This window comes from Alexandromys fortis, unplaced genomic scaffold (genome assembly GCF_014885135.2).
Source record: "Alexandromys fortis isolate MF-2015 unplaced genomic scaffold, M_Fortis_MF-2015_v1.1 scaffold_115, whole genome shotgun sequence".
Taxonomy (NCBI): Eukaryota; Metazoa; Chordata; class Mammalia; order Rodentia; family Cricetidae; genus Alexandromys; species Alexandromys fortis.
Window position 1 is genome coordinate 979,216 of NW_026067989.1, and position 25,437 is coordinate 1,004,652.

Here is a 25,437-nt window from a genome sequence, read left to right on the forward strand (position 1 = left end):
AGCCATGGTTCAATCCCTTGGGTATAAGCAAGGTTCTGAAAATGGAGAAAAGATCAAGTCCCAGTGTACACTTTTTGAGCCTTTGCTTAGTGTCTTAGTGTCAGTACTAAGTAAGAAGATTTATAGATGAGGATACAGGATGTATACGAAAGTACCCAGAGATCTTAAAAAGACTGTACTCTTTTTGCAACTACTTGTAAGTAGTTGTTCTGACTAGATGCTAAGGGACAGGGAGATGAGCTCAAAGAAGTGGGCCAGGGCCAATTTAAGAGAAGTTTCCTTGTAGGAGGGAGGCCACTTGTTTGTCGCGGCCACTGAGAACCAAAATAACCACACAGAAACCATATTAATTAAATCATTGCTTGGCCCATTAGCTCTAGCTTCTTATTGGCTGACTCTTACATATTAATTTAACCCATTTCTATTCATCTATGTATCACCACATGGCTGTGGCTTACCAGCTAAAGTTCCATCTGACTCCAGCAGGGCTACATGGCTTCTCTCTGACTTTGCCCTTCTTTCTCCCAGCATTCAGTTTAGTTTTCCACACCTGGCTAAGTTCTGCCCTGTTATAGGTCCAAAGCAGTCTCTTTATTTATTAATAGTAATCACAGCATACAGAGAGAAATCCCGCATCAGTTTCCCACCACAAGCTGAGGAGTTTGCATTCTACAGCTAGATAGAGGAAGGCATTCAATACTCAGAAAGTTCAGCAGAGTGGCTATGTACAGGAAATCCTAGGATGATCGATGAGCTAATAGAGAAAGGGAGAGGGGCTAGATCTCAGCCTATTCCGTTTGTCCCACAGAATCAGTCATATCTCAGCAACAGACAGCACTTCCCTTTTAATAGATGATATTACTGGGAGTCAGGTATTGTATCTTTAACCTTATTACCACTGGCCGATGACATCAATGATGTTAATGCTTTGATTAATTACTAGCCTCGAGTCTCAATAAACAGCGATTGGAAGCAGCCAGTTACATCTATAAAATTTAATCCAGCTACGAACAAAATACATGCAAGTACATTTTAAAGGACAGACTCTCATGCCTAAGTCAAACTTTTTAAAGAGCAGGGGAACCAAAGAGCATCACTGGGGTACCAGTCTACCTTAGAGGCGGGAGGTTCCCTGATACACCAGAGAAATAATGTTTGCTGTAAGTTTTCCTTCTGGGATGCTAGGTGGATGGAAAGGAAGGCTAGTGAGTGGGGCTTTAGTCAAATACCCTCTACCTGTGTCACCGCCTGATTGATGTTATCCTAGACTTGATATGTCCATGTTCAGTTCTTAGGCATAAATCATAGGGATTCATAAATTGAATCCCATGGAGGGTCTATACTCAGTATTAAAACAACTCCGTTTTGCATCCTGCTGTGCTCCCTGTTAGAAGGAAGTGCGGTTCTAAGACTCAGAGGCTATCATTCTTGGAGAGCAAATGTTTAGGTGTGGTTCAGAAGTGGCCAAGGTTGGCTAGAGTAATAGGTTCCAAGGTTTGGACCAATGACTCCTTACACATTGATCATAGCAAATCTGCTAATTTTGGAAGAACATTAATTTTTATTTTATTACCACATCCTTGTTAAGCCCTGTAGAGATGAGGAACACTTAAAGTGATATATTCTACCAACTGAATGAAGAGAAACTCAACTTTATATACAAAGCTTATTATCAGTTTTTTTTGGGGTAGATTGGGTAAATTCACCTAATCTGATGTTGCCACTTAGCTTTTCGAAACATGGAAAACTCGTAGCATTCTGTCTCAAATTCTACATGCAGAAAACCGTCTTAGACCACACTAACCTTATGCAACCCCCTAACGAATGTAGTTGAATGCTGTCCTCCATGGTAGCTCCTTACTCAAAGCAGCAACAGCCTCCTTCCACTGGGCTCGTGTTGACACAAGAGCTAGCGACACCCTCAGTAATGAGGCTGCTTTACTGCATGAAAGACATCTGTTTAAAGAAGCTGTCAGGCCTTCAGTCCTCTAGCAAAATCATATTTACTTTATTCATCTAAATAATGTGGCGTGCTCGCCTTCTGTAGGAAATTATCTTGTGCTGCTTCTCGTTGATTGAGTTTTATGAGACAGTATATGATTTTATGTGCACCCATATGCCACTCTGCTGAGAATGGAATGTCCTCTTGTTGAGTGGTTTCAATTGCTACATCCTTTTAGAGTTCTAGCATCATTGGATGCACCCAAAATATTCATTTCTCCCCCCCCACTTGCTTTATCATTGCCCAGTTATGCTCCCCTCCTAAATTGAAAGAAAAAAAATAAAAAAATGAATGTCCAGAATAACTTATTCTAGATTCCACTCCTGAGCCTTGCTTTCTGTTTGAATAATTATAGCAATTGGAGTCCACTGAAATAAGTTATTCATTAGTGACATAGACCTTTGTATGTGAATGTCCAGACATAAGTGAGTGGTAAGCACAGTGCATGTCCAGAGACGTCTCTTGTCCTCATTTTGTAAGTTCACTGTGAGGCAGGTGTGGTCATAACTGTGACTGTGAACTTGTGCTCACCACACTTACAAGACTGTACTATATCAAGAAGCACACTGAAAACCATTGCTGAAACACCTAACACCAGTCTGCTCCTGCGAACAAACCCCTACTGGGAGCAGTATAAAATAACTACCTGGCCTCTTCAAATCTGAGGAAGCAATAAAAGACAGACACTCTAAGGAACTCCTTGAGATAGGCAAAGAAAGAAAATCAGTAACTGTGCAGCGAGCGATCCTGGTCTGATCTTTAGTTCCAAGTTTTTCATTTTTTGCAACATATATTATTAAGACAATTGGCAACATATTGATGATGTCTATATATTTTGAAATATCAGTAATATTTTTCTCCTTTTATTTGGGGGAGTGGCAAGACAGGGTTTTACTATGCAACCAAAGACTTGCCTCAAAGTCATGACAATCTTCCTACCTCAACTTGCTGAATTACCACTAAGCCTGGCTTCAGTGATAAGACAGTATTATTATTGTTGTTGTTGTTATTATTATGTATCGCATTCTTATTTTAATGTGATACTTGTTCTTATATTTAAATTTTTAAATTCCTTCAAAAATGTGTGGACTGACTCAAAGCCAACACTCTGCTATTTCCCTCTATGAACATAAACTCACTTAAACTCCCTCTGCCACTGTGAGACTTTGCCCTCCTCTGCCATGGCAGAAAGTTTTGCTGTAGCACAAACTGATAATTGTCTGAACCTCACTTTTCTTAGCTATATAAGCCAGAGGTAAATTAGAAACCTGGCCCCCCTGGGATCTAAATAACACCCACACAAACCCCTACTACATCCCTGTAAAAGCCCTATGCTTTCTCCACTATTCACACAAACTCTGGGACAGATCGTTATTTCATTTCTGGATCCAGCTTCCATGCAAGCTTTCTGATCAGCAAATCACATCTCTGTCCAACATCCACAATCCACATTCTCCAGAATGGTGGCTTAACCATGAAACTTGGCCATCATCCTGGCTGTGCCTGCATAGCTAAACCTTCACCATGAATCCAAAGGCATTTTCCTGATGATACCAAGAGTTCAGACAGAATTAAAATATGCATCCCTGGAAAGTCATCAGAATGACTCCCATGGGAATTCCTGGGACATGGCATTGGAAAGGACTCTTGGAAAGGAGATGAGTGACTCCTCCAGTCCAGCCTCTCACCGCCTGGGCTCAGCATCTTTGTAGCTTTCGCATTTGCTCCTCCCCTGGCCTGCTGTACTCAGTTCTGCCCAGGCACAGCAGATCTTTTTCTTACCTAAGCCACTATGGCCTCCCAGACCCACGAACCATCCCAGGATTCTCCCAAACTGAAACCATTCTCCTTCCCAAGATAGCAGCTGAGGTGAGAAAAGTCCTTACTCTCTCAGTCTCTATGAAGTAAGACCTGGTACTGAGAAATAAGACCTGAAGTAAGTGGTGATGGACTCCACTTGCTTTTATTTTTCAAAATAAAGTTATTTTGTTGTACATACCAACTTTCTAAAGCACACAAATGGCGTGCAGGGAATAATATAGAGAGGTAAACTCAGGACAATTAAATCAGCTGAAATATTATACCTGACATCAATTTTCACTAGCAGGTGAATATTTAATATGCATCTTTTTACCTGGGTACCTTTCTTACACATGTCACTTTGTTTTCTCAGAAGAGTACCTTGTGTGTGTCGCTCTGTGTCGATGAGAAAGGCAGTAGAGCTTTCAAAGCTGGATAGTGTTCCAGCTCTCTCCTTCTAAAATGCAATAAACTTCTTTTTCTTTTCCTTCACCACCACTTCTATGCTTCCTGCTCTTCTGTCCCACTGAGACTGATGTTGATATCTTAATATATCATTTGTGCTGATATCATTGTTCAAAAATATAAAATTGGAAAGGTAGATGATCGAGATAGATAAATAGATAGATAGATAGATAGATAGATAGATAGATAGATTATAGCTAAGTAGGTAGATAAACTGTAGATAGTAGGTAGATAGATGATAGACATAAATGATTGGAGATAATAAATGATTAGTAGATAATAAGTGTTAATGATAGATATAAGGTAGATAGGGAGGGAGGGAGAGAGAGAGAGAGAGAGAGAGAGAGACAGAGAGAGAGAGAGAGAGAGAGGGGATATGACATAGATAGACAGTGTGTAGGTACTAGGTAGAACCATCACTAGTTCTTTCTCTCTTATTCCAAGGGTGCCATGGCTTGCCTTACCATTATGCACAATTAAAGAAAATCTAGGATGGTCTCTGGGAAAGGTTCAGGAAAATGAAAGTCCCATTGTTTTTTATATGCAAGCCCTCAAATATAATTGCCAAGCAGTTTGCAATCCTGGCTGTATTGTTTCATCTCCCAGTTTATTCCTGAAACATCTTGACAGTAGCTTCTAGAGGGCAAAGTTGTAAGAATATTCAGATGTAGAATGACTCCTGAGCGTCCCCAAACTAGACTCCCAGGGAAGGCCAACTGAGGTCCTCAAAGTTAGCAAGGTGGTCAAATGCAAGGAAGCAGTCCAGAGAAACAGCTTCTGATCAGAGGGGAGGCTTTCACTTGGGGAAGGATGGATCCCAGAATCTATGGCTACATTACTTCTAAGTGGATGCACAGAAACACAGCACCTGGGGTGGCAGCCATGAATACAGCCTATCTGCAGCACCAACACATCGTCTAATCCAGGGAACCAGAGCCTCAAAGAAGGCAGGCACAAGCTGCATCAGAAAGCCATGCCTCTTAATCTGGACTTCCCTGGTGCTGGGAGAAGCAAGTGTGTGGGTTCAAATAAGTGCTTCAGCTTGGAGTCATACAGAAGTGGGAAATGAAGCATGAGGGGACAGAGAGAGGCATTGGGAAGTCTTGCTGGGATCCATAAAATTTTGCAACATACTGAGAATTTTCAGCTCTCTGCAAGTCTGAGTGAGCAGCGTTAGGATCCTGGTACCCAGCCTGAGTCTGCAAGCTGACAATTGGCTTTGAATCCTTGGCCCGCTCATTTTCTCTTTCCATGAGGAGCCATGCACATTTTGCCTTAACAGAATAGTGATAGCACCAAAACCAATGTATGTACATGCACGTGAGCGAGTATGTGTGAGAATGAATGTATATATGTGTGTGCATGTATATGCACATATATGTACATGTGAGTTGTGAGAGTGTGTGTGCACATGTGAGAATATGTGTGTGTTTCTAGGGAAAACATGTATAAAGTGCTTTAAATATGAGATTTTTACTGGGGCACTCAATTGAGTATTTGGGGACCTATCGCTGTTTTTAATGTCTCAACTATTTGTAATACTAGAATTATCCTTAGAAATGAAGGAATGCATCTATCAGCATCACATCACTGAGATGTATGAAGAAAAGTGTCTTCCCCTACTGGGAGGCACACACAGCCTCTCTCTTCCCCTCCCGATGGGGCTCCTGCTTGCACAGTGTTCTCAAACAGCTGACTGTGTCGGAGGACAGTATGATCTGGAGTCTGCACTCCAAAGATAAGAAGCAAAGTAACCAATGTGCAGATTACTATTCCATTAATCTGTGATTGGCCAACGTATCTGTTTATACGTTGCCCAAGAGGAAGCTCATTAGTTTCTGAGTTCAGCCTTGTCAGACCAATTAGCGCCATTTGCTTCCAGAGCCCAGAGAGCTCATAAAAGAAGTCACCATCATGGCTCCCAAGGGCCCAAGGGTGGGGATGTCATTTACAGTGTGGCTACACGTTGAGTTCCACTCACTTTGCCATGAATACCAGTCCATATTTACAAAGACGGGTGGAACACAGAATTAGGAATAATGTTGAGGGAACTCTTGGAAGTTCTGAGCCTTCACCCTCCCAGTGGCTGGGATTTTGTTCTTTTGTGCTTCTGTACAGATGCATCCATCCATTCATGAATCTCTGTGTGTGTGTGTGTATGTGTGTGTGTTATACATATGAGTGCACACCTATCACCGTATGTGTGGGACTGTAACTCCAGTGTCTTCCTCTATTGCTCTCCAGCTGATATTTTGAGGCAGGGTCTCTCACTGACTCTGTTGCTCACTGGTTCAGCTAGGCTGTCTGATGGGCAAGCCCTGGAGTTTCTGCTTTCTTCCCCACCCAGCCCCCTCCCCCTGCAGTACTGGAGTTACAAGCACACATCACTGCTTTTGGTTTTTGTGTAGATGCTGTGGACCCCAGCTCATGATCACATGCTTACACAGCAAGCATTCCATGCAACTGGGCTATCTCCCCAGCCCCTAATGTCTGCTCTTATGAAATGAAGCAACTGGACCAAGCCAAAGGGTATAACTCAGTTAGCTCTGACAACACAGTTAAGGAAAGCTATCTCAGTACATGACAGTCAGAAGCGGTAGGGCCTGTGACCCTCCCCCAAGACATTCACAATTAAATATTAAAACACATTACATTTAACTTACAATTTAGAAATGATTTTAGACTTTTAAATGTTGCTCCAACATGGGTGTACCCATGTTCATGGCTGTGCTTTTTACAACAGGCAATATAAGAAGCAACCCAAGTGCCATCAATGCTTGAATGAAAAACAAAATGTAGAATGTAAGCACACAGAGTGAGTTATTGCTTCTTGTTAAAAGGGAAGAGACCCTGACACATTCTCAGCACATAAGAGCCTGGAGGACATTCTGTTTAAGTGAAATAAGGCAAGCATGAAAGGTCAAGTGTTGCATGATTCCCCTGACAAGAGATATCACAGAGACAGAAAGGGAAAAGTTGCAAGCCTAGGAGAAGGGAGGATGTTTAATGGGTTGTCATAACTTCTTTCTTTGATGCTGTGTTAAAATACTTAAGAAAAGCAACTGAGAAAGGAAAAGATTTTTACTGACCCCTGCATCAGGGCAGGGGAGTTGTGGGGCAGTAGGAGTTTGAGACAGCCGGTCACATCACGTTGTTGTAGAAAGGAGCATCAAGTGATGAATGCATGATATTTTCCACTTTTCCTTGGTTTTATACACTATGGGATCCTCACAACAGAGAATAGCTCCACCCAGAGTCAAGTCAGTCTTCTCAGATCACCTAAGGATAGCAAGGCCATTTCACACAGGTGTGCCTGGAGGCCCATCTCCAGTTGATCCTGATTCTACCTCATTGATAAATGATATTGATCATCACACAGTTATAAGTTGGTTTTGATGTTTTAGTTCATATTTGGTGCGGGGGTGGGGAGATGGTGGAGGGCAGTTTTTCCTCTGAGTGTGTGTGTTCATGCAGTGGTTATCTAACCCAAAGCCCCACACAGGTCAAGTGATCTGCCACTGAGCTCACCTTCAGCTTTGTTTTCTTGTTCGTTTCAGTAGGGACTCACAGTATAGCCCAGGTTGGCCTGACCACTACGGCTCCAGTCTCTCCGACTGCTGGGAACATTAGGCCGGTGCCTTAATTTTTTAATTTCACATACTAGCCCCAGTTCTCCCTCTATCCCCTTCTCCACTCCCCTCCTTCCCCCATCTCACTCTGCATCCACTCCTCAGAGGAGGTAAAACCTCCCTTGGGGAGTCAACAAAGTCTTATATACCAAGTTGAGGCAGAACCAAGCCCCTCTCCCCTGTATCAAGACTAGTCAAGGAACCCCCCCATAGGGGATGAGCTCCAAAAAGCCAGTACATGAACTCAGGATAAGTCCTGGTGCCACTGTTAGCCCCACCCCCAACAGATCAATTGACTTAGAGTTTTATTTGGAAGTGGTGAACTGGTTTTGTGATGGCAGTAGTTTCTGTCCTGCCCAGTCCCACAGCCATTCAGTCCCAAAGAAACACACAGAGGTCTACATTAATCACAAACTGGTTTGCCTATTAGCTCAGATTTCTTATTAACTCATATATCTTACATTAACCCATAATTCTTATCTGTGTTAGCCATGTGGCTTGATACCTTTTATCAGTGAGGCATTCTCATCTTGCTTCCTCTGTGTCTGGGTGATGACTGCAGACTAAACCTTTCCTCTTCCCAGAATTCTCCTATTCTGGTTGCCCTGGCTATACTTCCTGCCTGGCTACTGGCCAATCATCATTTTATTAAAGTAATACAAGTGATAAATCTTTACAAGGAATAGGACCATTGTCCCACAGCAGTTCTGACAATGGGAGGTTGACAAAGGGTACACAATGAGATGTATTTAGCAGCACTAGGCTACATATGTTAAAGTGGTTGAAATGGAAATTTTCATGCTGCATATGTTTACCAGAACTCTTTTCAAAAGACAAGTAATAAACAATAGCATGGAGAATTTATTCCATTATTCCTGCCTTTAATCCAGCCCTCCCCAAGATGATGTCTTACATAATCATAGTACAATTAGTAAAAGCAGCAAGGAAGCATTGATTCTAGTCATTAAGACCTTTACAAAATTTTCCAGTGACCTCACAAATGTCTTTCTCTCTGGTGCAGGCTCTAACCTAGAATTTGTAATATGCTTATTTAACTGTCTTCCTTGTCTCCTCTAGTTTTGAAAAGTTCTTGGTCTTTCACGAACATGACTTCAAGGACCCTTAGCCAGTTACGGGTTTGTCTGGCCTTTCCATCTGATAGAATACACATTATGTATTTGTCACCAGAGGTTTATGCAGTGCAGAGTGTGTCCTTCCTGTGGTCACCTCAGCACTTGCCTAAGGCATCTCATCATGGGGAAATTCACTCAGTTCACTTGGTCAGTACCTTCTAGGTCCCTTTGATTTGCCTGCTGTTGTATTTTTTCTTATTAACTTTGTCATCCACTGATAACACTCTACTAGACACACTTCCTAAATGATGAGATTCCACTTTGACCACCACCTCCACAAGTCCACTGTAAGGAAAATTTCCTTTTGCCTCCACTCAAATTTACTTTCTAAAACTCAGTGAACAAAGCCAAAATAAAAATAAAATATATTTTTCCAAAACTCACTGCTACTTAACCCCAAGTTCTTCTCTAGTGTTAAAATTCTGAGATTTATAGTACCCTACTTAATAGGAAATAAAAATCTACGTCTGGGCCAACCAGCAGAGGTCAGAGTCATAAGATTCTGGGTAGCCAGAGGCATTACGGCAATGCTTTCTTTCCCTTGGTTCATGTTTTAAACTCAAATTTTAACATTACCCCAAGCACATGAATAGGGTTAAGTAGAAAATGTATTCAAGAACCATTGAGCCTGGAAAATGCACATGAAATATTTATGTTAAATATGCCCTAGAGAATCTGGTTTTTAATGAACAGGAGCTAAATTACAAAAGCTACAGTGTTCTAAAGACTTTCTCTTGCATGCCAGTCCCCTGGCAGACTTGGCTGTGCTCTTGAAGGCCACCCTATAGCCACAGACCTGATCCTAGCTCTCTCCTCCCAAGCCAAGAATGTGCCAACACAGCTCCTATCTGAGCTGCTGAGACTGATGTCATAAGTGGACAGATAACTAATCTTATTACAGACTTCCTAGTTGCCCTAAAAGCTGAGGAAATAAGGCATTTTTTTTTCATTTAGCTATTTCTTTTCTGCTATCTACTGCTAAGGGGGAGGGGGGGAATCCTTAAATGTAGCAGTATAAAACAATAACTATTTCATTATAGCCACATTTGAGGATTAGAAATTCAGGCAATTGAGAAAAGAAACTGTAATGGCAAAATAAGTATATGAAAATACTCAAACATTTAGAACAGAGAAACCCAAATAAGGTGGTATATTTTTCTATTAAGTTGGCAAATATTTAAACACCAATCAATAGCTACCAAATTCATGTTGTTGAGACTTCAGAAAAATGGATATTTGCATCCTTCCTCTGGTTTTGGTCGATTTTGGAATGTACACCCTTAGAGGAGACTTGTAGAACATACTGTTCCTTATCTCACTGAGCAATCTGGGATATAAGAAAATCTCATCTAATACAGTGACCATTGTCTGATATTGTAACAAAATAACCAGCATAACCAACTTATGAAGAGAAAAGAGATTTAGGGGCTCCCAGTTTGGGAGGCTTTGTTTTGGGGTCTTTGACAAGGTAGCATATTAAAGCTGCTCACGTCATCACTAAGAAGTAAAAGAAAAAAAGAGGAAGCTCCTTTCATGGCATGGACCAATGACCTGAAGACCTCTCAGTAAGCCCTACCTCTTACAGCTGTCCACCATCCCGCAACAGTGAAAAGTGAGAACCAAAATGTTGACTCAAAGGCTTCTGGAAGACATTGTAGATCTCAACTATGGCACTAGCATCCTCTCAGATCCCCTTTATTTCTGTAAACTGTAGAGAAGTCCCTTCTTTCATTGCCAGTCTTATTTGAGAATTTTCTCTTATTTTTGTTCTTAACAATAATTTCATTTTTATCATTTTTGTTATGTATTTTAAAGATTAATTTTTTGTTGAACTTTATATCTTTTCTATATTCTGTTTTATTTATTTTAAATTAAATATTTTAGTTTTGTTATTCTTGGGATTAGGGTGGAGCAGGATTTTACTGTAACTTGGAACTCATGATCCTCCTGCCTCAATCTCCCTCTTGCTGGGATTACATTTCTGTGACCATTTGAACTCAACTTGCTTTTTCAAGTTTCATGGAATGTAACATTAGGCTGCTGATTCTGGATCTTTCTTTTTGTCCCTTTTCTTCTCTCCCTCCTCCTTGTCATCGTCCTCTTTCTCCGCCTCTTCCTACTCCCCCATCCTCCTCTTCACCCTCCTCCTTGTGTCCCAGAGACTGAGACTGATCTCAGGGCCTTAAGGGTACTAAGAAACCATGCTACCACTGAGCTACATCTCCTAATAGACATTTTATAGCTACGAATATTCCTCTAAGCATTATTTTGCCTAAATTCTTAGTTTTAGTATTCTTGTATTTGTTTTGTTTAACTCAAAATATTTTCTAATGACTCTTGTAATTTTCTTTCAGTTATTAATAATTTAGTAATATATTTGTAATTTTTGTGTATTCCTGAATTGTGTGATTTTCTTTGTTCACTTAATGTCATTATAAAGTGTGATCAGAAAGCATATTCTGTGTTTTCACTCTTTCTAAATTTATTGACACCCATTCAGCAACCTAGCATATGGTCTTTCCTGGAGAATATTTCATATGTACTTGAGAAGATGTATTTTCTTCTACTTCTAGACAAGTATTTTGTGCATCTGTTAAGCCTTCTTGGTTTATAGTTTTGTCCATGTCTTCAGTATACTCTTTGATCTCAGCCTACCATTTCAGTCCTAATGCAAGTAAGTCTTTCTGTGTTCATCACCTCTCTGTCACTATAACAAAATATCGGAGATAGTTATCCTGTAGAAAGAAAGGACATATTTTGACTTATATTTTTAGAGGTTCTGATTTGTCATGAATTGTCCCCATACCATGGTATAGAGGGTGACAGAGAAAATCTACTTACATCACAAGCTACGAAAAAGAAGAAGAAAGGGCCCTTCAATGAATAAAATACCATCACTGGGACCCTCCTCCTGAAGATTCCACTACCTTAAAACAGCACTGCCCTGGAAATGAAGTCTTCTTAAGCACATAGGCCTATAGCAGACATGCAAATCCAAACAGAACCAACAGTGACAGACCAATAACTTCATTTCTTCCTGCAATTCTACTGGGTTTTGTTTCATCTTTAGAGACTTTGTTAATAAGTAAATTTCATATTTTTATAGTTTCATGCTGTCTCATGGATTTATTTTTATCCTCATAAAATGTTATTCCTTGTTTCTATCAATAAATTTTGCCTTAAAATTGGTTTATTTTGATACTTATGGAACAACACCTATTATTTTACTATTGCTTAGATAACTTATTTTTCATAGTCTTTAATTTTTCAACCCATCTGTGTATTTGGATCTAAAATATGCTTCTGGTACAATCACAAGCTGCATGTTTTTCTTATCAATTCTCTCAATTTAGCTTTTGATTGAAATTTTGAAACTTTTTACTAACAATGATAAGATTTACATATGTAGTTTTTCTATTTCTCATCTACATGTGTATATATTCAGTTTTGCATCACTAATTAAATACTTGAAACCAACTACTTAGAAAGTTAAAAGTTTGCTTTAAGAAACACTATGCAGAAAATCCGGAAGTGAGATTGACACCACTGCCTGTGTTTAGGTTGATGCTCTGGGCCTTATTGTTGCTATATTGATTTATTTGCTTTTTCATTTGGTGTATTTCCTAGACTAATTCTCTGAACTCTGACTTTTTGAGTGCTCTTCTGATCTCTCCTTGCTTAGCCTGGTAGTCAGCCAAATATTGGACTGACATTTTCTTATAGATAGTGACAGGGTTTATATCTGTACCCCATTTTTAATTGGATTATTTGGTTTTTATGTCTAATTTCTTGAGTTCTTTATATATTTTGTACATCAGTCCTTTGATGTGGGGTTGGTGAAAATCTTTTCCCATTCAGTAGGATGCCTTTCTGTCTTATTGACTGTGTCTTTTGCTTTACAGAAGCTTCTCAGTTTCAGGAAGTCCCATTTATTTATTGTTGCCCTCAGTGTCTATGCTACTAGCGCTATATTTAGGAAGTGATCTCCTGTGCCCATGCATTGAAGACTACTTTCCATTTTCTCTTCTATCAGGTTCAGTGTGGTCAGATTTATATTGCAGTCTTTAATCCATTTGGACTTGAGTTTTATGCGTGGGGATAGATATGGATCTATTTGCATTCTTCTACATGTTGACATCCAGTTATGCCAGCACCATTTGTTGAAGATGCTTTTTTTCCCATTGTATAATTTTAGCTTCTTTGTTAAAAATCAGGTGTTTGTAGGTGTGTGAATTGATATCCGGGTCTTCGATTCAATTTCATTGGTTAACCTATCTGTTTTTATGCCAATACCAAGTTGTTTTCATTACTGTAGCTCTATAATAGAGCTTGATGTCAGGGATGGTGGTGCCTCTGGAAGTTCTTTGATTGTTCAGGATTGTTTTGGCTATCCTGGGTTTTTGATTTTTCCATAGGAAGTTGAGTATTGTTCTTTTGAAGTCTATGAAGAATTGTGTTGGGATTTGATGGGGGATTACATTAAATCTGTAGATTGCTTTTGGAAGGACTGCCATTTTTATTGTGTTGATCCTACCTATCCAAGAGTAAGGGAGAATTAACAGAAGAATATCAAATGGCCAAAGACACTTAAGGAAATATTCAACATCCTTAGCCACCAGGGAAACGCAAATCAAAATGACTCTGAGATACCATCTTATACCAGTCAAAATGGCTGAGAACAAAAATATCAATGAGAACTTATATTGGAGAGGATGCAGAGTAAGGGGACACTCCTCCATTGCTGGTGGAATTTAAATTTGTGCAACCACTTTGGAAATCAATATGGTAATTTCTCAGAAAAATGGGAATCAACCTACTTCAAGGATGTGAAGTGTTCAGTTATGTTCATAGCGGCATTATTTGTAATAGCCAGAACCTGGAAAAACATAAGTGTCCTTCAACCAAAAATTGGATAAAGAAAATGTGGTACATTTACTCAAGGGTAAAAATTAATGACTTCTTGAAATTTGTATGCAAGTGCGTGGAACTAGGAAAAAAAAAAAAAACATCCTAAGCAAGGTAACCCAGATTCAGAAAGATGAGCATGGTATTTACTCACTCATAAGTGGATACTGGATGTAAAGCAAAGGATAACAAACCTACAGTTCATGACTCCAGAGAAGCTAAGTAACAAGGGGAACCCTGAGAGAAACATACATAGATCCCCCTGTGGACGGGAAGTAGACAAGATCTCCTGAGAAAACTGGGAGAATGGGGGTGAAATAAGAAGAGAGGTAGAAAGGGGACAAGGAGGAGAGAAGCGGAGGTGGGAGAACAACTTGAGGGAATGGGATGACAGAAACGGGGGCAGAACAGAGATGAGAGCAAGGAAAGAGATAGCTTGATAGACGGCGCCATTATGGGGCTAGCTAGAAACCTGGCACCAGAGAAATTCCCAGGAATCCACAAGGATGACCCCAGCTAAGACCCTAAGCAACAGTGGAGAGGATGCCTGAGCTGGCCTTGTCCTCTAGCCAGACTGATGACTATCTTAAATGTCACCATAGAACCTTTATCCAGCAACTGATAAAAGCAGGGGCAGGGAATTACAGTGGAGCACTGGACTGAGCTCCCCAAGTCCAGTAAAGAGTGAGAGGAGTGAGAATGTGAGCAAAGAGGTCAAGACCATGATGGGGACACCCACAGAAACAGCTGGCCTGAGCTAGTAGGAGCTCACTGACACCAGGCTGATAGTGCAGGAGCCAGCATAGCACCAAACTAGGCCTTCTGAATGTGGGTGGCTGGGGCAGACTATGGGGCCACTGGCAATGAGATCAAAATTTATCCCTACTGCTTGAACTGGCTTTTTGGAACCCATTCTCTTTGGAGGGATACCTTTCTCAGCCTAGATATAGGGGGAGGGCCTTGGTTCTGCCTCAAAACAATGTGCTAGACTTCGTTGACTTCCCTTAGGAAGCCTTACCCTCTCTCTCTCTCTGAGGAGTGGATGGGGAGTGTGGTAGAGGGGGGAAATGGAGGGAACAGGAGGAGGGAAGGGAGTAGGAGCTGAGATTGGTATGTAAAATGAGAAAAGATAGTTTTTAAAAATAAAATAAAAAAAGATAGTGACTGTGTAAGGGTTTCTTATCTTTGCTGGCAGGCTTATGCTTGGGCAGAAGTTTGCAAGTCTGTTTTGACCTTCAGCTTCTATTTCCATAGAGTTTCAAGATCAGTCAGAAGTGAACATTTGAGATCTTTTTAGGTATTTTTTGGTTACTCGAACAGTTCTCTCGTATGTGTCACCTTCTAAGTCTCTACAAGCATTGTGACTGGCAAAACCTCTGTGAATATGTCTCTCTCCATATTTTTCTTTGCAGTTTTCGGGCCAGTTATTCATTGACCACAGTTCCTAGTTTAAGAAGCTGTGGTGTTAGGTAATTGCCACAAACTACCTGCAACAAATGCTCCAAATATAAAACCTTTCTCAGCGAACAATGTTGGAGTCATATAACAAACTTTAGCTCTATAAATAGGACTTTCTGGATATCTTCCTGTTATCTGGGAATGGGGCTTCTTGAATGACTCCAATCTTGGGCACATCCCCTGTGTCTGTTAAGTTGCTATTTTACACACATACTATGGTGGCTGAGATGACTTTGAAGCCATCTGCTTTCAAAGAAACCATAGAATTTGGCATCAGTGGGCAAACGGGACATGTTATAAACCCCACAAGTCTTTGGTTATTATTGGCAGAGTACTGTCTTGCTTGATTAAATGTTCCTCGGGAGGCTTCAAGTTTCCTGTTAATTTTCCGAACTCTGAAATGGTTGCTTGGCAATTGTTTCCAGTGCTTCTGTGAAAGTGATTCTTGAAGCTCCTCAACTCATCATTCTTGAAGATCTCGCTGTCCCCAAACACAGCAGTGTCTTCAATTATTAAACAAGAAAGAGAGGAATAAATGTCTAAGAATACATCAGCAATGGAAAGTCTAAATACATCATGGTATCTCTTGTGTCATAGCAACAGCTACTAACAGAGAGGTAAAAGTAGAGTGTGTAATAACATGTGAGGGGTAGATGAAAAACTATTTTATATAATAATGCCTAATAGTTACTATATATGTGAGCAAAATTAACTCATATATTTAAGAAAATAATAGTTTTCTCCTGACAGTGGATTGACTTAGAAAAGAAAAGGAAAAAGATTGCCCATTGTGTCCATTAAGCCAAATACTACTAATAAAGAAAAGGTGATTTAAAAAAATCCAGTTCTTTTGTCTATTCTATTTGTGTTTTCCTTAGTTTTCTAAATCTACTATATTCTCCTTTTATAATGATGATAGTTAATTAAGAAATATTTGTGCCACACTGAGTCCCTACTTGATGTGAAAGTTCTCAAGAAGCCTCAATTAATTTTGAAAAGCTTCTTTCAAAGCATTCACCTCCTCTTCCCTTTCCTTCTAAGCACTTGGTTGGAACACACACCTATAGTTTACCATCAAATGTTTTGAATGGTGGAACACTTACATTCAGGAACCCCTTTAAAAATCTCATGCAAACCATGTGTCTTCTCTCCAATAAAAATGGACATACGCCCATTATTTTCTTAATTGTGAAGCATTTGGTTAAATTAACTGTTCAGAATAAGTACTACAAGCAACTTATTTTCATCACTATGAAGGCATGTGAAAGAGTAACAGAGATTTGGAAACCTTGGAGATACATATATGCAAAGGAGAAAGAGAGAGAGGGTCCTAGAAGGAGGTAACTTGCCCAAGAACCTCCTGTTAAATGATAACAAACATGGGAAACATTCAGGAGTTCAAGCTTTTCTCTCAGGGCTCTTCCCTCAAGTTGCCTGGGGCCATAGACCAAATGGCAGTGCATGCTAGAGCTTCTGTAACTCGTAGAGTAAGCAAGCTCTCCTTGCTGTGGCTTCTTCTCTGGTCTTGGCACTCACACTTGATTCCAGGTGCCCTTGGAATGTAGGAAAGCAGTGTGGAGGCTGGCCTGGCAGCCAGCAGGCACTTGTCCGATTTAAGGGACCACACTGTTCCCAACCAGATGAGAGGTACCAAAGAGACACAGGGAAACCCCAAGAGAGAGTAGGTAATTGGTATGTAAGAGTACTTAGTCACAGCACAGCCCTGGGGCATCTGGGTACTATGTGCTGTATAAGCACTTTCTGGAAGAAGAGGTTGGAGAATTTAGTGTGTGTGAGAGTGTAAAGATGGGATGTAAAAAGCTACAACTTGGGAGAATAAAAAAAGCATTTGAAAAAAGAGGAAGAAATAGGTACCAGATATGCAGTAAGGAAAGCAAGAGCATGGAGGTTTGGAGTCTAACAAGAGATCTGAGCTGTGTCCTCACACAGTTCCTGCTTTGTGTACATATCCTGGTGCCAGTCCAGAAACTAACTACCCTCCTGTCTGCTTGGCTTTCCACAGCTCCCCTTTGCAGAAGGCCTGTATCACTTTTATCACAATGGCCTTGCAAAGGCCAAAAGAAGACGCAGCCTACACCACAAGCAGCAGCTGGAGAGAGACCCCAGGGTGAGTTTTGCCCAAAAACCTGCGTCTTGACCTCTACCGGCTCACCAGAACTCACCTGGTGGATACAGGGATACTGAGGGCAGGCAGGGGATGTTGAAATGCTGGAGTTTTGTCTGTTTTGATAGAAGCAATGGATCGTTGGAAGACACCATGGATTCGCTGCTCCTGTTTAGTGCACAATAAATAACCCTAGGTTATTCCTAAAGATAGGAATGGGGAAGGCACTCAGGTGCTTCGTTCCCTTTTCTTCTTATTTTCTTATTATTACATGGAGATTGCAGATTTGCCTAGAATCATGTTTTGGCCTGTGGTGATGGAAAGACACACAGTGGTTTACTGAGTTGCTTATGGAAGGTTTCTGGTGGCAAATTCATGCTTTGAAAAGGTTTCTGTGTTTCCTATTATGAAAAGAACAGTATGCAGACCAGTAGATGACGCTCAGCTCTCCACAGGCCCTAGGTGTCTCAGCATCCATGCATGGCTGTGGCTGAAGACCTCAGTCGGCTTTCTTCCCTTGTATCTTCTTCTACTGGCCTATCTGATCCTCACTCCTCATCATCTTTTTTGTTTAATTTAGTAATATTTTAATTAAAATATAGTTATAAAAATTTCCCCTTCCCTTTCCTGCCTTTAGTCTGTTCCTTCCCCTTTGCTCCTTCTCAAATTTCATAACCTCTTTTTTATTGCTATATTTTTATAAAAAACTTAAATATAAATACAACCTGGTGAGTGAGTCCACTTAGTGTCTCACATATAAATTATATATATAATTTTATGAATGACCACTTGGTATTGGATAACCCACTATGAATTTCTGGGGGAAATTTGTTCTCTCTCCTTCAGTAGTCCTAAGTTGCCTGTAGGTCTATGTCTAGATGTTCAACACCATGAACCTCCTCCATGTTTGGATGTCTATTGGTGCTGTCTTTGTTCAGGTCTTGCTTAGGCAACCATATTGTTAAGATTTCATGGGTATATCTTCCATGGAATTTCTAGGAGATACAGTCTCACAGAAGACTCCCTGGTCCTTTGACTCATATAATCTTCCTGCCCCCTTCTTTCCTGATGTTCTCTGAGTCTTGAGTTCAGGGATTGTACAGCAGGTGTGTCCACCCCGTGATCAGTCATTCTCTGCTTTATGACAGTTATGAATCTCCATCTGCTACAAGGAGAACTCAGCTGTCTTTTTAATGTTTACGATCTCCATCTTTTACCTCTGATTTTTATTTCACTCTTGGACTCCAGATCTTATTTTCAACTCCCTCAGAATGGTAAAGTTGTTTTCCCAACCACATGTAAGATCTTAGCCAAGAGGAGTTCTCTCCAGTGTTCGTACTTCTTCTCTTCAGAACAGGAACTTTAGCCATCATGGCCTTCTTCCTCCTCGAATCTCCAACTACCTCATGTACCTACACTCAGCCCATTGGAGATATCCTAGTTTCTCTTAGGCGAGTTCTTAAAGGGAGTGTACCACTAAGGTCAAGTTTCAGTCTCTGCTTTGAAGGCAGTGCAACCTCTTTCTTATGACTCTTGAGGCATCTACAGTAAGTGGGTTAGATGTTTGAGTTAGGGATTGGCAAAGACCCCTCTTTAGTAAGTAGAGCTGGGAATTTATTCTTCTGAAACTGATCAACATTTCATCAGTTTTAATTGGGGCTTTAATTAGAAAGTAAAGGCTCCCAAGCAAGTCACCAGATAATAGGCCACAGGTAATTTTGTTTTACTCCTTAACACAGGTCTTTCCATGTGGCCTGAGGGAAATTTTGATTCGGAGAAGCCATTTTATCATTCATTGCCTTTGCAATAATAACCAAGTGTCTAATGCCGAGTCTGTTGTGTACCTCACCACCATGACTCAAGGGAAGAGCTCTCTTTCATAGCCTTGTCCTTGGCTTTAGTAACTAACAGCCCAGGGACACCTTTGGGCATGTTGGAAGAAATCTTATTAATACCATTTTTTAATCCAATGTGAGTACCACTGGGCAAAGATCACCCAGATACATTATGAAACAGGTTTTCCCTCATGTCAACTATGCCCGATCTTGCCTATGATGGCCAATCAGTTTCCTTTCACTTATATAATGATACAGAAGCCCTGTTAGTTTCTCTCCTTCAGTAGTTCAAAGGCATTGCCTCCTACGTACTCAAAAACACATAAAAGGAATGAGGCCAAAACAGAAAGAGGCTTTTAAGTCCAGGCTGGAAAGCAGAACTGAAGGGCAAGATGTCTGCAAGGCCATTGTTTGGATCAGGGAGATTATGTGAGGCCACTAAGCTGAGATTATTTCATTTGAAATGTTCTCTAGCATGGTGATTCTTGGTGTCATGTGATGTTTACAAGAGGGAAGATAATGAGATGGGTTGATAATACAGAAGGAGTTCACATCTTGATAATACTATTTATTTTTCTTTCTTTTTAAAACATTACCCGTAATCACTAGCAGGGGCATCTGCTCCCTTTCATCATGCATTTTAAGTGTCCTAGAAGCCAACTACTGGCACCTAGTAGAAGTAAACATCTACCCTACCCATAAAAGCCCACAGAAGCCATCAGGGAAACTAGTCAAGATTAAATAACCTGAATGCTGTCAATCATGAATCCATTTTAGGAAAATAAATAGAGCATGAAGTTCTTATAAATCTTTAATGTAAAAAAAAGTTCGTCTTTGTTTTTTTGAAAAACAAAAGTCTTCTTATAACTGCTTCATTTCAAAACATTACATTAAGGCTCAGATCTTTTCTGTGTGATGTTCTTATGGTCACACAATGTTAGACATCTGCAGAGGTCAGGATTGTCGGACACTATTCTTAAACAAAAATCATCAGTGAGCATTGCAAAAGCCGCAATGTGAAAATGCATGCTGAGGCTTTATAAACCTTAAACAAAACTGTGTGCATGTATAGTTTGGGAGTAATGCAAGGACGTGTGGCTTGGGGTATGCCAGCTTCAGAATTTGTGCGAGCTAGTTTTATACCAGCTGACGCAAGCTAAAGTCATCAGAGAGAAGGGAACCTCAACTGATAATATGTCTCCATAAGATGGGGCTGCCTCAGCTCCTGCCTCCAGGTTCCTTCCCAGTTTGATTTGTTTTCCTGACTTCACTGGAAGTTCCAGTGAAATAAACCCTTTGCTCCCTGAGTTGTTTTGGTCATGGTGTTTTATCCAGCAATAATAACCCTAACTAAGACAGGGTTACTAAGCATACACAGGCAGATTGTGGAGTCCAGTTCCATTCAGACCACCACACCTCAGCTCAAATTCAAGCACATTTCCTGTTATGAAATGCTGTGTTTGGCTATACACAAAATTTTCTTCTCATACAGAAATACAATGGTTTAATGATGGAAATCAAAGACTTTCAGTATTTTCCTACCAGCATTCCTCAGCATGTATCAAATTAGTATAGCATTAGATTGCATTGTATTATAATGTTTGATTTCAAAAATTGCCATTTGAGCTGATGACTTGAGTTTCAAAAAAATTATTGAATGAATTTTGGCTGAGGCAGAATTTCCAACAATTTCTCTAATAGACTGAAACACTATTTTGTACTACGTGTTTATGAAAAGAGGCCAATTAAAAAAATAAAAGCATCTATCAACTCTGAGAAACATTTAAAATGCTTAATCAAATATTTAGCCAAGATTTGATACTGTAAGTAGAAACAAATATATCCAAGAATGCAAATATCCATGCTCAATATGCAAATTTGCCCTCATGTTTACTAAATGCTAAAATTATAGGTGTACCAGAAAAACTATCTTAAAATAAATGTCTTTATGATTTGTTATCATTAAGTGTTTGGTTTGTGTAGCTATTTTATGTTTCTTGATACTCAGACTTGTGTAAAAAGAAATCTTGAATACAAAATGGTCATGAGTTGAAAAAGTTAAGAAGTCCCATCCTATACCAACCAATTCCATCTGTGCATATCACCTCAGCTCCATCCTTCACAGCCCCTTTACTCCCTGTCTGTGACCTGTAAACGGTAGCATAAAGCCCAAGGGACTGCAAGCAAGCAAAAGATGGGCGGAGTTACTATGAGCTCTTGGGGCTGCATTCATCTAGGCAGCTGTTTGGCCTAAGAAGCCAGGATCCATTACCATACCCAAAAGTACATGAGAAGGACAAGCAGCTGATAGGATAAAGATGGATGAGTGCAGCAGGTTTCTCTCTGTGCTTGGTTTGTATGTAGAATAAAAATTTCAACAATGCCTCTCCACTTAACGTGAGTGAAAACTAGATAAAAATGCTAGGAAGGGGCTCTAACATGCCACCTTTAATACACCATTAGTATGCAAACATGTATATAACTTCAAAATTATTCTCTCTTCCAGTTTTTTCCTCTGTCAAATTATTGGCATATTATTGAGTATCATGACTAAACCTTGTGTGTTGGTTGTCTCTTCGATGTCTTTATGTAATGTGTATCTGAATATACAGTAGACCTTCCATAAGTAATGGCTGAAGAAATGAATGATAATCAACTTCGTTTTAAATCATAAAAATCCTTCCCTACTTATTTTTTATCATTATTCTAAAATATATATCTAGGTAACAGAAGTATAGTCCTCTACCTAGTGAGTCTTTTGATGCATTCATAATCAGGGGTAAAGGAGGACAGTTGTTATTTCATTTCTTCCAAGCTTACCCCTAACAACTCACATGATGAACCATTTTTATTTTCTAAAATATTGTATAGTGTATTCCTAAGCATATTGATAATCATGGCACAACCATGGACATGCGCATATGGGAAGTTTAGGTAGTGAACGGGATTTGAAGATGTGATAAATCAAACTCTGAGATGAAACAATGAAAATGCATTTTCAATACCTTGTTCAAAAAAAAAAAACTAATGAACTGTTCTCTGCCATTTTCAAACCTTCCTGAGATTTGTCTAACTTCTTTAGAGCAGCGTCAGTAAATCTCAAAGTCAAACCTAATTGTGGTCCCCAGTTAATGTGTCAAAGTCGCATAAATTCTGCAAGACCTTGAACTATTGGAGAATCGATTTCTTTAAGATGATGCTTATTTCACAGATCTAGCTTGTACATAGATTTTTAAAGAAAAATATAACTGAAATGCATGGGGAACTCACGCTCCTTTATGAGCAAAAGACACTTCATCGAATGGAAGCCAAGTGGTTTGATAAAGAAATAATCTGTGCTTTATTTATTGAAAGAAGTTATTTTTGGCTTAAGATTACAATGTTCATTTTATTTTCTAAGCAATCTACTAGATCATACTATTATTCACCAAAACTCATTTTTAGACCTGTTTCAGTTTCATACTTCAAAAACTTCTAGAAAGGACTAGAAATGGAGCACAGCATTAGAACATTTAGCCCAATATATGAAGCCTTGGACCGGATCTTCAGAAAAGGAGAGAGAAAAAAAGAGAGCGGGAGGGAAGAAGAGAGGGAGAAGAAAGGAGAAGGGAGGAGAGGACAGTCTGCTAGTCCATTAAAAACATCCCATTTCTCATGTCCCGAGAAATGGATAGGGCAATTTCCTAGATTCTTCCTCTTCCATACGGCTAGCATCCAGTCACATGATCTGAGCCTTCTTTTTTAATGATCTGTTTTTGAACATGTTTGTGACATTATTCTGGTATCCCAATAATGCATAAAAATTTGTTTCTATTGATGATAGAAGCGCTTCAAACATTCACAGTCTTATCTCAGAAGCAAGAGAGAGTATGCCTGTTCTTTGAAATAAGCCAGCCATGAGTCATGTGAATTGCTTGTAAAAGTCTGAGCTAATAGGAAGACCAGACTTTCTTTGTTCATGTGATTTAAACAATAGGATAATTGATACTGTTTTTAAAGATGGGTTTATAGTCACAATTGACACTTGGGTGACTGACAAAAATTGAGAATATCTTGTAATTGCTGCAACTTCTTTCCTGACTTGATGCACTAATGTACCGATGATTAATTGAATGCAGTGATTTAACCATAATTAGTGAACATCTTACTCAGCTATGTGTAGACTCGGATCAGCAAAGTAAAGTGAGCTATGAAGGAGCCCATGAAAATAACAGAGCCATGATATAGCAATTCAGCCATAGTTCACACACCTTCTGAACAAAACATGTTGGAACCTCATTATTCAAAGCAAGCAAAGACATTCATGTGCCTCCTTCCCACAGCAGTTACATAAAATTTTGTCACAACTGGTAAACTATTAGCCCAATTCTTTTCAAAGACATTGAACTTATCATCAATTTTTAAAATAAGGACAAATCATTGGAAGGCACTGTGGTCCAGCCACAATCATTCCTTGGAATTATATTGATGAAAAATTTTATTACTTGAATTAAAAATGGGAGAAAGGAGGAAACACGATCTCATTTCAATTCAAACAGAAACAATACCACCAAAGAAAGTCTCCTTTCCAACTTTTGTGCTGGCCAAGCTTTCTTCCAGGGGATGGCTAACAAAATTCGAGGTCTCTCTACTTACCATTACATAGAATGTGTAATAGTCTCTCAGGCTCAGCATTGAGTATAGTATAGTATAGTATAGTATAGTATAGTATAGTATAGTATAGAGTCTATTTAAGAGAATATTTTTACAAATAGACTATTTTCCCTCATAGTCTTGCTTCTAAAATGGTGAGGCTTCCTGTCTTGAGATTCTGCTCAAAGAAATGTTTAGGAACTGCAGTAGCATTAAAATATTAATATATACCATAGTCTTATATAATTTAGGTTAAACGAATAGACTGAGCTATGTAGAAATAGGAAAAGGAAGAAGGAACTGATAAGGGCAGGTTCTTGGCTCACTCTGCTGCTGGGTTATTCTGTGCCCTACCATGGCCAGGAACTGAACAATGAGATAGCTAAGCATGAAGCTGGCCTCAGTTCCTAGTGACTCTCACTGTTTCTGGAAGAGAGATTACAGCATTTGAAAATAATACTTTAGATACAAAATATTTCCTGAATACAAACTGACTTCATCTGCTATGGGAGCAATGGGACATGACCAGGTTCCAAACTTCCACACTTGTAGAATATTGTCTCAATATTTATGTCTAACTTCCCCCAAGGAATTTTCAAAGTTAATTTTAACCATGCATAATTTCCACTTTACATGTTTTAGAATTCAATCCCTGAGGTGTGATTTCTCGATGAAAAAGTAAACAAAGATGGTATCGTCACTTGGATTTCCTAGAAACACGTTCTGAGAAGTAGAGTCATGTACAGTTTTCTTGGGGAATGGGCGGGTAGGGGTCAACAGAGGGAGACACTGACCTTGGAATGTGCTAGTAACAGGCTACCTCCATCAATCCTACAGATCTGAAGGCAGCGATGTCCTTTCAGAGGATCTTAACTTTGATAAGGAGGCAGGCTCGTGTGCTCCGGTGTTGACCAGATGATTGGTATTCCTTAAAGCATCTTAGAGACTCACGTCCTGCTGCCAAAGGCAATGTAGAGTCAAAGGCAAAGTGAGACCATCCTCAGCAGCTGGGGATGTGGGTGGCTCTGCAAAGTGACCTGGGAACACACCACAGTGCCCACCAGAGCTGGTGTGCCCAATGTGCTCAAATTGTCTTCTGAAAGGGGGAGAAGCTCACGCTGGACTCAGAAGAAATGTTGTGCAAATAAGCCTGGTGTTCAGAAACACAGCCAACACCCACCTGCCCTTTAGGAAACATGTTCAGACCCAGTGAAGTCTATGATTTCCTATTCTATTCCAGTTCCATCCATCTCATTTTCACATGGGATAGGTCAAGGGAGGCTAAGTAATGCCCTTGAAATGACCTAGGGCTGATGAGCTCACAAAGAAAGGTCTCTTTTGCTCAGAGGTAGCATGCCTTACAGAGTCAAGCTGTCCCTACTCGTCTCAGCTCCTCACCTCACCCCACCAGTCTCCTCCAGAGCTCACTGTAAACTCAGGGGAAAAGCCTGAA

General features: G+C 39.9%; 1 protein-coding gene across 1 annotated transcript in view; it reads left to right on the plus strand.

The window, feature by feature from the left end:
- The window catches only part of Pcsk2 (proprotein convertase subtilisin/kexin type 2), a 210,155-nt gene that overhangs the window by 12,590 nt on the left and 172,128 nt on the right, over positions 1–25,437 (plus strand). Inside the window, exon 2 of the mRNA XM_050159601.1 lies at positions 17,416–17,520. Within this exon, the coding sequence (XP_050015558.1) occupies positions 17,416–17,520 (105 nt within the window). The remainder of the gene's footprint in view (positions 1–17,415; positions 17,521–25,437) is intronic.